The sequence below is a fragment of the Miscanthus floridulus genome, chromosome 14 (genome assembly GCF_019320115.1).
Source record: "Miscanthus floridulus cultivar M001 chromosome 14, ASM1932011v1, whole genome shotgun sequence".
Taxonomy (NCBI): Eukaryota; Viridiplantae; Streptophyta; class Magnoliopsida; order Poales; family Poaceae; genus Miscanthus; species Miscanthus floridulus.
Genome location: NC_089593.1, coordinates 38,811,448 through 38,823,747, shown reverse-complemented (window position 1 = coordinate 38,823,747; position 12,300 = coordinate 38,811,448). Strand labels below are relative to the sequence as shown.

Below are 12,300 nucleotides of genomic sequence, written 5' to 3'. Positions count from 1 at the left end.
ACCACTACCATCATGTGCACCACTTTCATGTCTCCACTACACATTAAGATAAATTAAGTATCCATCCACGATGGTTACATATACAATAACCCGCCAGTGTACATCCATCCATATGCCGTGTGAGATGTACTGAGACCACAAGGAAGAGCTAGCAGGTTGAGACTTGAGAGCCACGACCACGAACCTAGCTTGCACTGGAGGGGTGAATGATGGCCTTCTCAAGTGTTGCGCTGTGGTGGGAAGAGTGGCAGCTCCGCCTCCTCGTCCTCGGCAGCCTCTTGCTGCAGTACTTCCTTGCGTTCGCTGCAATCCACCGTAGGCGTTCCATCCCATCGTCCTTGAGATTCTTCATCTGGCTAGCTTTCCTTGGCAGCGATGCTGTGGCGATATCCGCCCTTGCCACCGCCCTCCTCACTCGGCAGAAGAAGACGACAGGCGGGGACGACGACCTCAGTGGGAAGTGTTGAATTATGTGGCGCTGGATGACCTCTACGGGTCATGTGCTCTCATATATATAGAAGATGAATACATGGAATGTTACATGCGTGACTATTGGTGCACGGCAAGTCAGGAGACACAGCTCCAAGAATAGAGGATTCCCCTACTATGTATAGATATAGCCTTCTATGTTTAACACCCCCCCCCCCTCAATCTGGACGATGTAACACTAAGTTCAGATTGCGCCGAAAAAGACTGAAAGAAGAGGCCGGTAATGGCTTTGTCATAATATCTGCAAGCTGGTCTTTAGAAGATATGAATCGCACATCAAGCTGGCGAGTTGATACGCGTTCACGAACAAAGTGATAATCAACCTCAACGTGCTTCGTCCGGCGATGAAAGATTGGATTGGCGGACAAATAAGTGGCACAAATATTGTCACACCATAAACTGGGTGCTCGTGCCTGTGAAATCCCAAGCTCTCGCAGTAGCACTTGAATCCAGATTAATTCTGCAGTAGCATCAGCAACCGCCTTGTATTCAGCCTCCGTACTAGAGCGGGAGACCGTTGGTTGTTTGCGTGAACTCCAGGAGATAAGATTGCCACCGAAAAAGATGGCATAGCCACCAGTGCTGCGACGATCATCAGGATTCCCGGCCCAATCAGCATCCGAGAAGGCACTAAGCAATGAAGAGCCCGACTTGGTGAAGCATAATCCCATGTCAGTAGTGTCATGAAGATACCGAAGAATCCGTTTGACCGTCGCCCAATGTACAGTAGTTGGGGCTGATAAAAATTGGCAAACTCTGTTGACACAGAAAGAAATATCAGGTCGTGTCAGGGATAGGTATTGGAGAGCACCAACAACACTCCGATATCGTGTAGTTTCCTCAGGCGAGAGTTTGTCACCACTGTCTAGCAGCAGCTTCTCACTGGGATCCCTAGGAGTGGACACGCCTTTGGAGGTGAGCATATTAGTGCGGGACAGTAAATCTTGTATGTACTTGCGCTGTGTCAGAACAATCCCATGAGGAGTATGGCGTACTTCAATCCCAAGAAAATAACTGAGGGTGCCAAGATCTTTGACTGCAAAATCAGCCTGGAGCTGTGTAAGGAGTCGCTTAGTAGCCATAGAAGATGAGCTGACTATAATAATATCATCAACATAGATGAGAATATACATTTGAATGCCCGCCTTGTTAAAGATGAAAAGAGAAACATCGGCCTTTGAGGCTGTAAATCCCAGCTGCAAGAGTTTGGAGCTAAGGCGAGAAAACCAGGCATGTGGTGCTTGTTTGAGGCCATAAAGAGATTTGTCCAGCTTGCAAAGATAATCAGGATGTTGAGAATCAACAAATCCAGGGGGTTGTTTCATATAAACATCCTCGTGAAGAAGACCATGGAGAAAAGCATTCTGAATATCAATCTGCCGAATAGGCCAACCACGAGAAACAGCAAGCAACAATAAGAGGCGAATAGTAGTAGGCTTAACAACTGGACTGAAGGTATCATCATAATCAACCCCATACTGCTGTTTGAAACCTTTGGCAACCAGACGTGCTTTGTAGCGATCAATAGATCCATCTGGCTTTTGCTTGAGTTTGAAAACCCATTTGCAATCAATAACATTAAGACCAGCACGAGGAGGGACTAAGTGCCATGTTTTATTTTTGAGAAGTGCCTGAAATTCGTCATCCATAGCCTGACGCCAAAGAGGATGCTCCATAGCAGCAACATGAGAAGTAGGTTCAGGGGCAGAAGACCGAACCACAGAATGTGACCGTTCCATCGGTACGTACTTTGGGGCACCTGATATTATGCCGTAGTCGTGTACCGTACGGATGAACGGGAGGTGCATCAGCCACGGCACTTGATTGGGCAGCAGTACCAGAGGGAGCAGAAAAATCCACGGCATTAAGTCCTGGTTGATCAGCAGCCGAGGGCCCGAGCGACGCGGGCGCATGATCGCCGAGCGAGGCACCCAAGTCAGCAGGTATGGCAGGTGCTCCCGAGGCCGACTCACGCGACAATGATGCAGTGGACAGCGGCAGCATTACTGGGGATGGAGGTGCCTGATTTTCTGCATCCAAAAAATTAGCAGACACAGATGCATGCATATGATCACAATCCAAATTAGTACTGCTGTTACCCACATGCAAGGTGCGCAAATCAGGAATGGAAGGCTGTGGTTGCAAGGTTTGGGAAGTGTTGGGGGGAGTCATAGTGAAAGGAAAAACACGTTCATCAAAAATAACGTCTCTAGAAATATAGACACGGCCGGAATCAGTGTCAAGGGCACTTGTACCCCTTATGCAAAGAACTGTAGCCTAGGAAAACACATTCCTTGGATCGAAAAGAGAGCTTTTGTTTGTTATAGGGACGAAGATGGGGCCAACAGGCACACCCAAAAACTTTTAGTAGTGAATAATTGGGTGGTGTATGAAAGAGACGTTCCAAAGGACATTTGTTGTCAATGACACGAGTAGGAAGGCGATTGATGAGGTATGTGGCTGTAAGAAACGCTTCATCCCAGAATTTAAGAGGCATGGCAGCATGAGCTAGAAGAGCAAGGCCAGTTTCAACAATATGACGGTGCTTGCGTTCAGCAGACCCATTTTGTTGATGTATGTGAGGACACGAAACACGATGAGCGATGCCAAGAGAACGAAAAAATGTGTTATGAATTTTCTGGTATTCCCCACCCCAATCGGATTGGACACACTTAATTTTAGTATCCAGGAGGCGCTCAACATGCGCCTGGAACCGCAAAAATATACGAGGGGCGTCTGTACGATCATGCATCAAATAGATCCAAGAAAATTTACTGAAATCATCGATGAAGCTGATATAATATTTAAAACCCCCAACGGATTGAGGTGCAGGGCTCCATACATCTGAGAAAATTAGTTCCAAAGGTGACGAAGGCCGATGAATAAAACTAGTGTAGGGCAATTGATGACTCTTGGCTAACTGACATGCATTACAAACTGGCAAAGGTGACTCTCTAGCACACGGAATATTATTGAGACGCAAAATTGACTGAACTACTTGGGATGAAGGATGGCCAAGCCGTGCGTGCCATTGGGCGTGACTAGTAGAGCTGCTCACTAAGGCGTGCTTGAGAGCAACGACATCAGACGGCTTGATAGGGTAGAGGCCAGACTCACACCGCCCTTCCAGAAGGCTTCTCCTCGACGTGCGATCCTTAATAGAAAAATGCCATGGATGGAATTCACATTATTATCACGAGAAAAATTATGAACGGAAAGGAGATGTTTAGAAATATCAGGCACATGCAAAATATTGCGCAATGCAAGAGGACGAGCAGCAGTATTAATTGAAGAATGACCAACATGCAGAATCTGAAAACCTGTGCGTTGCCGACTTGGACTTGTTCGCCTCCATGATAGCGTTCACGAACAGCAAGACGGTCGAGATCACTTGTGATATGGTCAGTGGCGCCCGTGTCACTGTACCAATTGGGATCAATCTTGTAGGAGGAGGTAGTCGCCATAGCTGCAGAGGGAGGCTCATCTTGATAGGACTCGTCCATCCTATACCAACACTTGACTGTGGTATGACCCGTCTTGCCGCATATTTGGCATGGAGGACGAGAAGAATTACCGCGGCGACCGCCACGGCCATCAGAAGGACGAGGGGGCGCACCACCCCGGGTATACGCAGGATGACCACGACCGCGATCCCCGCGCCCGCGGTTCCTCTGCTGGCCACCACGACCAGCATAATTGGCCGAGGATCCATGATGCAGCTGCAGTTCGGCCTAATGTTGCAGTTGATGGGCTTCAAACGCCATCAGATGTGCAAACATATCATCAAGCGTGAGGGGTTCACTCTTGGTTGTCATCGAGGTGACGAAGGGGTCATAATCAGGGCCGAGACCGGTGAGGAGATACGCGATCACCTCATCGTCGCGTAGGGCAGAACCGGCGGCGGCCAGCTCGGAGGCCAGCCCTTTGATCTTGCGAAAATAATCTGCAGCAGAGAGGTCTCGCTTCTTGGTCGTGGCAAGCTCCACACGGATTTGAACGGTGCGGGCGCGAGTGGCAGAGGAGAACATCCGCTGCAGCGTGTCCCATGCCTCCTTGGATGTGGTAGCATCAACCACATCTTGGAGGACGTCCTCAGAGATGGAGGAGAGAAGGCCACTAAGGACCTGTTGATCCTGATCATACCACCGGGCATAAGCCGGGTTGGGGACCTAGACAGCACCGGCAGCAGTCGAAGAGGCGACGAACATGGCGGGTGCAGTGATGGATCCATCAAGATAGCCCATAAGCTTCGTACTCCGCAGATAGGGGAGGAGCTGGGCGCGCCATATGATGAAATTAGTCTTGGTGAGACGAATTGTAACGGCGTGGTGGAGAGGAATGGGCGCAAAGGCTGTCGCCATGGTAGATGAGGTCGTGTTGGAGATGGTGGAGGAGGAGGAGGAGGAAGAAGAAGATGTGGTCGACATTCTTCAACGAAAAATCCTTGGCTCTGTTACCATGTTGAATTATGTGGCGCTGGATGACCTCTACGGGTCATGTGCTCTCATATATATAGAAGATGAATACATGGAATGTTACATGCGTGACTATTGGTGCACGGCAAGTCAGGAGACACAGCTCCAAGAATAGAGGATTCCCCTACTATGTATAGATATAGCCTTCTATGTTTAACAGGAAGAACGGCGGCCTCCAAATCTTCTGGGCGCCTGTCCTGCTCCTCCACCTTGCCGGCCCGGACTCCATCACCGCCTACAACATCGAGGACAACGAGCTGTGGAGGCGGCACATCATGACCGTGATTTACAAGGTGACGGGAGCCATCTATGTGTTTCACCAGTCTTGGTCGGGCGAGAGCAAGCTTCTGACAGCGGCCGTTCTTCTCTTCATTGCCGCGACCCTCAAATGCGCCGAGAAGCCAATGGCTCTCAAAAGCGCTAGCATTTACACCCTGGTATCTTCATCTCCCTTCAAGTACGACAACGTAGCAATTGATGTTGAAAGCAAGATATCTCTTGAAGACTACGTAGGTGAAGACAAGGTTTATTTCGCGACCGTAGAGGTCGGCGATACCGTCGTCGAGTTGATAGAAGCCGCGACCAAGCAACTCCGGGTTATCCCGCACTGGCTATTCGTAGACCTTGCATCCACCTTATGCCACCGTCTCAAAGTCCTGCATATGTTCTTGGTTTTTTACAACAACGCCGCAGACGGCCTGCTGCAGTCTGGGCTCTGCGGCGCCTTCGTCCGTCTCTACACCAAGCACAGCATGCTTCTCAGTTTCCTCTGGGCAAAGAGCCCCAGAATGGGTCTCATAACTGCTTATGCCTACCTCAACAGGGTGTTAGCGGTGTGCCTGACGATCTCCGCCGTCGCGCTCTTCCACCAGAGCCCTAAACAAGGCTACGACGGCAGCGATGTCAAGGTGACGTACGCCTTGCTGTGGGGCGCCGCCGCTCTGGAGGTGCACGCCCTTTTCAGCAACAAGTATGACTTCTTCACATGGACCAACAGGGTTGCCCAGTACAACCTCATAGCATCCTTCGGTCGACGTCGTGGCAGAAATCCCAGCAAGCTGCTCAAGCTGGCGGGGTTCTGTGGATGCAAGGACTACGTGGACCAGCACTGGTACGTGGACCACTGCTCGTCGTCCTTCCCCATCACAGAGCTTGTCATTCAGCAGGTCAAAGATGGGTGGAAGGACTACATACAAGGCGTCTCCACCTACTGGGCATTCAACGATCGCAGAGGCCAGCTGACCATCCAGCAGGAGGGGTGCAACGACGAGCTGTGTAGCACCTTGGAGGTACCCTTCGACGAGAGCATCCTGGTCTGGCACATCGCCACCGACATAGTATGCTACTACCAGCAGGTCCAGGTCCAGGTCCATGACCAGGGTGCCTCCTCCGGTGATGAAGCAGCAGCAGCTGGTCGTCATCGCGATGCCGCCACTCGCTGCAGAGAGATCTCCGACTACCTGGTGTACCTATTGGTGACCAATCCGGAAATGCTAATGGCGGGCACCAGAGTGACTATCCTCTCCGAGGCATGCGAGGAGCTTCAGAACATGTTCAAGGATGACATGCTACCGCCTGGTGAAGAAGGAGACCTGGCAGAGGAGATACACACGAGGGCTCAAGCCATGCAAGGTGCTGGTGCTACTGCAACGACAAAAGCATTCGTTCTCCGCGCATCCAATCTTGCAAGTCAGCTTCTAGCCATGGATGGTGACAGGAGGTGGAAGGTGATGCAAGGTGTGTGGGTGGAGATGCTCTGCTTCTCCTTGAGCAGGTGCAGGGGGTACCTGCACGCCAAGAGCCTAGGCATGGGCGGGGAGTACCTCTCCTACGTCTGGCTCCTCCTGTGGTACATGGGCCTGGAGAGCGTGGCAGAGAGGCAGCAGAGATCGGATTTCAGGAACCAAGGTGCTCCGTCGTCGTCGTAAAGCTGGATCTGAGAACTCGGCCGAGCATATTCATGGACCAGAAATTCAGGAGGAAAGAAGCAGTTGTAGCTGCTGCTTATGCTCCTGCTGCTCTGGGGATGACAATAATGTCTGAGAAGAAATATATGAAGTTAATTCGACGAGAGCATCCTGGTTTGGCTTGTTGTGCTTGCCTTCTTACTTTCTCTTTTGGTTTGGTTTGGTTTGTTAGTTTTCGTGTTGCCAGTTGCCACTGTACTTCTGTATGGTCGTTGCACTTGCAGCTGTTCTTGCTTTGCAACGCTGTAATAAAAGCTTCATGTGTGTGCTCGCTTCCTGCTCAATGAAATGCCGTGTGATTACCCCAGTGACGCAATACTCAGGTTTTGAGAACCAACTGTGCGCATGTGTTCATATGCTTTCTTTCCGAATTTTATAGGATTCGTGCAAGAATTTCATAAGAATCAATTCAATTTCAGAAAAAACATAAAAAACAAAGAATATTTTCCATGTTCCATATATATATAGGCCCTAAATACGGGGACAGGGAAGGGGGGGGCCAGGGGGGCCACACCCCCCCCCCCCCCCCCCCAACCTCCCTAGTAGCCCACTATATAACCCCTTAATTAGCTAATAAAAATTACTAATCCGTGTTGTATTTATTTATCATCTCTTCTTTGTGTTAGTTTTTATTGATAATTATGTGATTTATGTTGATTTGGTTATTATTTATACTCTTAATTATACTCTTGCTAACTCAATCATCTCTTCTTTGTGTTAGTCTTTATTGATAATTATGTGATTTATGTTGATTTGGTTATTATTTGTACTCTTAATTATATTCTTGCTAACTCAATATACATATACGGTTAACCCCTTAATTACAAGTATTGAATTGGTTATTATTTATACTCTTGCTAACTCAATATACATATATGTGCATCATATTTTATCATATGTGGTTATCATTGGTATACCAAAACGCCCCCCCCCCCCCCCCTATGGTAAAATCCTGGCTCCTTCCCTGCCTAAACAGGAGACCTCTCCCGCGCTTCACGACTTTACTAGCCTCTGGTACACCCACATCATCGCGAGGCTAGTGGCGTACAAGCGTCTCTTCTGCATCCCTTCCCTGCATGCACATGCAAACCACTATAGTAAAAATGGTATCAGGGGTGAGCAAGGTTAAAACGTGCCGGCTGCCGCTTGTTGGCTGTCTGGGCCGTATCCAAGCTGTAGATAAGAGTGTCGGCCCGCATACTCAAAATTGCTAGGGTTAAATAATACATATCCGATACGGGATAGGAGGACACCCGACCTCAAGTATCCGTGCAACACATAAAAGGAAGATCAATTGATTTCGCCTGCTGTGTAAATGGATTTGAATGTAGACCCTGGTTTTTTGGTGGAAGTCAAGGAGATTTATTTACTGAAGAAAGAGAATTATAGAAAGTGAAAGACCATGGTTGTTGTTTTGGTCTCAATCGGTTTCCAACCAATCGATCACACGCCTGGGTTTTCATCTACATGGCTGATCTCTCGACTCTCAACAAACTCTATTTCCTCGCCTCTACCCTCTCACGATGCCCACAACCTAGCTGATTGCTGCTAGGTGTGATGCAGGGCAGGAGGATCCATCCCACGGCCCTTGTATTTTTTCTCGAATACGCAAAAGATTTACGTATCATTGTATTAAGTAGAATAGTTTAAATATACAGATAACACGCTTCTATCGAGCGCCGACGTTGGTCGACCTAAAATAGCCGTAGTTGGACCATCCTAGCGAAAGACCTCTAATTTTGATATTACATAAATATAAAACAACCAAAACCGACACAGCGGTGCGACCTAGGAGGTGGCCTTGCGCCTTTGCGACTACCTAGACGATCCCTTTCCATTGTCCGAGAAGAGCGCGTCCAGTGCTTCGACGATGGACGTAGTCAGATTGCCGTCGAAGATCTTGTCAAAAGCCTCCAGCTCCGATGCGGATGGCGCTGATGGACCCTTGGTGTAGCCCATACACTGCATGATCAACACCTCACCTCGCTTGAAAGCAGGTACTCGAGAGAGGCCCTGGGCCGCGAACCGCCTGCTCCGCCACAACAGCACCGGCTTAGCAGGAGCCTGCTTGGGAGGCTCACGAATAAGCGGAGAGTCGACCTTCTTAAGCATGCGCCAAGTGAAAGCTCTTGAGGCAGCGTGCGGCGGAGCTGTCGCTGACGTCGACCGAGTGGTCCTCCCGAGGCGGCGTACTGAACATGTCTGCATCCACTGTGGGCTCGGTCGGACAGAAGCTAGGCGGACCGCCCACCTCATCCTCCGTAGGCGCGTCAGCTCCTGAGGTGGTGGTCTGCGCCGCTTGTGGTGGCGTGACTTGAGACTGACCATGCTCAAGTGACGGTGGAACCAAGTCCGTTGCCAGCTGAGCGGGGTAAGAGACCATCGTTGAAGTGGCGTAGGTGCACGCACTAGTGGCCACGAACGAGGCTGCAACCTCCTCCAGCATTGGGTCCTCTGAGACTTCGTGTGTGGCGAGCATCGCGTCCGGGCATGGTGAGAGCAACAACGGGTCAAGGTCAGAGAGGCCCCAAATATGGCGCGTCTCGCTGGTCAGCCCGCCATGACCATCACAGGTGGCGACACTAGAGACCTTTGCCGCAGCGGTGTCTTCCCCCTTCAGACGTTGTCGACGCCTCCGACGTCTTCGACATCGGCGCCCACCACCGTCACACGTAACCGCACCCGACACAGCTCCAGTCGAGCTCAGCGTGTCGCCCAAAGTGTGCGAGGGGTCACAGCGACCCGAGGTAGAGTGCCGACTAGGCGGCCGGGTGCATGAGGTACGCTCTCGGTCAGGTTGCCGTGACCGGCCTTCCATGGCATCAGATGTGCCAGAGCTAGGAAGCCTCGTCCAACGCCGCTTGCACTCCTGCGGGATGTGTCGGAACCCCTTGCATCGAAGGCAGCATGGAGGTAGCTTGCAGGTTGCCGTCCTGTGCAACAGTTGAAGCACTTTCTGTGTAGGTCCGCTGGATAGCTGGTAGGGGGCCGCTGGTTTGCCGAAGATGCAGTGCGAGGGGGGCGTGCCCATTGGCGCCCCATGGCGACCCCTGCGACAGGACCCCACGCCACGGAGTGGAGATGCGCTGGAGAGCGCCGCAGCACGGACCAAGCCGCATGTGAGCCGGTACACGCCGCTCGCGATCATGTCCAGCTGTCCCTTCCTTGCCTCCCCGCGAGCGACCGAGGCGCCGGCTCCCGGCCCAGCGGCCTCCGCGTGTTCCAGGGCGCGCGCTGGAGACCCGGCCACCCGACCGCGCATGGCCGCCTCCGTCGTCGATGCCTGGCCGCGCGATGGGTGGGGGTCGAGGTCGAGCTCAGCGAGGTGCATCTTGCCGGAGATCCGTTCGGAATCGGGGCCGTCACCGGCTGTCACTTCGTCGAGGCCGCCAGGAGGCAGGGATGGGATGACCTCCAAGCACGGCTGGGCGGCCGCGGCGGCCGAACTGGCCAGCGCAGCCGGCGGCGCTAACGGGGCAGCCGCTAGAGGTCGGGCGGACAGCCACGCAGCGGGCGCGCCAGCGCAAGCCCCCACGCGCAGCTGGGAGAGGAAGGGGCGGAGAATGCGGGGAGGGGAGGGGAAGGAGGGAGGGATGGGTGCCGGCGCCGCCACCGGCGGCGGCGGGAGGGCCCCGCCAGGGGTCGGGTCGCTAGGGTTGGGAGCGGACTCGTGGACTCACGAGGTACCGCGGCCCTTGTCAATTTATTTATTTTTTTGCTACCTCCGTTATAGCTGTCAAATGGAACTGTACAGATGCCGCATCTCTGCAGAGAATAAATTTATGGATCTGTCTAGTCAACAATAGGTTGATTTAGCCCCTCTCAACAACTGAATTTTTTTCATACACTTACACCATCTTTTAGCTATATTTACACCGTTTTATTACTATATTTACAATAATTTATTCAGTGTAATTTATTGGACAGATTGATGTAATTTGAGGATAACACAAGTCATGGACAAATATATGTCAAATTTTCAAAAAAAAATCTATGGATTCCAAATACCCAAGAAATATATATCAAATTGTTCATAAATGTCATCAAATTGTACACAAACTTATAAATTTACAAATGGAAGAACAGAAACAGAGAACACAGAGCAGGGGCCACGGGGGTGTGCGGCGGATGGACGGCATGGGGGGCCGTGGCGGAGGGAGCCCGGTGTCGAGGATGGCGACGGACGACATCTGGAGCGCGGGCAACAGTGCAGGGGCATAGAAGGGTCCTACATGGATGCTTGCAATAACTGATTGTTCTCAATTTTTAATATATGTATCTTCTCATTAACTTCTCATTAAATGTTATTCTCCCGGGTTCGAGTCGTGGTCTTCTCGCATTGCACAGGTGAGGGTAAAGCTTGCCACTGACACCCTTCCTCAAACCTCGCACAGAGCGGGAGCTCTCTGCACTGGATATGTCTATATAAGTTGCTATAAGAAACTAGGCATCGAGGCCTTGAGGGTTAGGTATTGAAATTTGCTCTTGAAATTTCTTGTAAAAAATATGCATTGGAAATGCTCTAAGGCCCCGTTTGGAACGGAGGATCCTCAAAGGAATTTCAAAGGAACTAGATTCCTATAGTTTGATGACATCACTGTCGTTTGGATCACAGGAAGAGAGCTTGCCGTTCCTATGGAAAGGGTAGCATTCCTCCACAAAACACAGGAAGCAAAAACATTCACTCCGACTTGAAGTTTTCGCGGAAGCCCAAGACACATGCGCGTGTCAGTGCGTGCCAGAGAGAAAATGGAGGTGGGCAAGGGGAACAGCAGGCGATGGGGTTGTTTTATTAGACACTGATTGTTTTTTAAACCTTTAGATATAGTAATTAATACCCATATTTGCTTAACATGTTACAATTCCTATGTTATAAATTCCCGTGTTCCAAACAGTCTAAATTTTTTGTTCCTGTGTTTTGAAATCCTGTAATTTTTCACTTTTCATCATACCTTATTTCTATGTTTTTTCCTATTCCTACATTTTGAATTCCTTCGTTTCAAACGGGCCCTAACCTCTAATTCATCTACTCTAGGCCACGGCCGTACCCGTGCACGAGGTCTGGCTATTTATATTGTGAATCCGTCTGTTCAGGCACACGAGCGCGTGTTTCTTTAGGCCTCGTTCGGTTACGTGAGATTGAATCCCGGCCGCACTGTTCCTTCGATAAATTACATAGCGTCGGATTGATTCCTGGCCATTCCACGCCGGGAACGGCCCCTTAGAGGGAATCACAATTTCCATTTCTGATACGGTGTTGAATCATCAGCAATCACGCCGAGATGGACACCAACATTGGTTCCTCAGCCGGATCACACAAACTCTCTAAGGGCCCGTTCGGTTAGAGGTGAACGTGGCTAGGAATCATT

At 50.6% G+C, this 12,300-nt stretch overlaps 1 protein-coding gene and 1 non-coding gene across 2 annotated transcripts; one reads left to right on the top strand and one right to left on the bottom strand.

The window, feature by feature from the left end:
• Positions 1 to 209: 209 nt before the first annotated feature.
• LOC136503374 (uncharacterized) lies at positions 210 to 6,892 on the top strand. Its single transcript, XM_066498469.1, has 3 exons — positions 210 to 453; positions 2,417 to 2,441; positions 5,125 to 6,892. Exons 1-3 carry the CDS (start codon positions 210 to 212, stop codon positions 6,890 to 6,892), a joined length of 2,037 nt encoding a protein of 678 aa, XP_066354566.1.
• Positions 4,240 to 4,379, bottom strand: LOC136506300 (small nucleolar RNA Z247). Its single transcript, XR_010771515.1, has one exon. It is a non-coding gene; the product is annotated as a small nucleolar RNA Z247 (small nucleolar RNA).
• Positions 6,893 to 12,300: the final 5,408 nt, after the last annotated feature.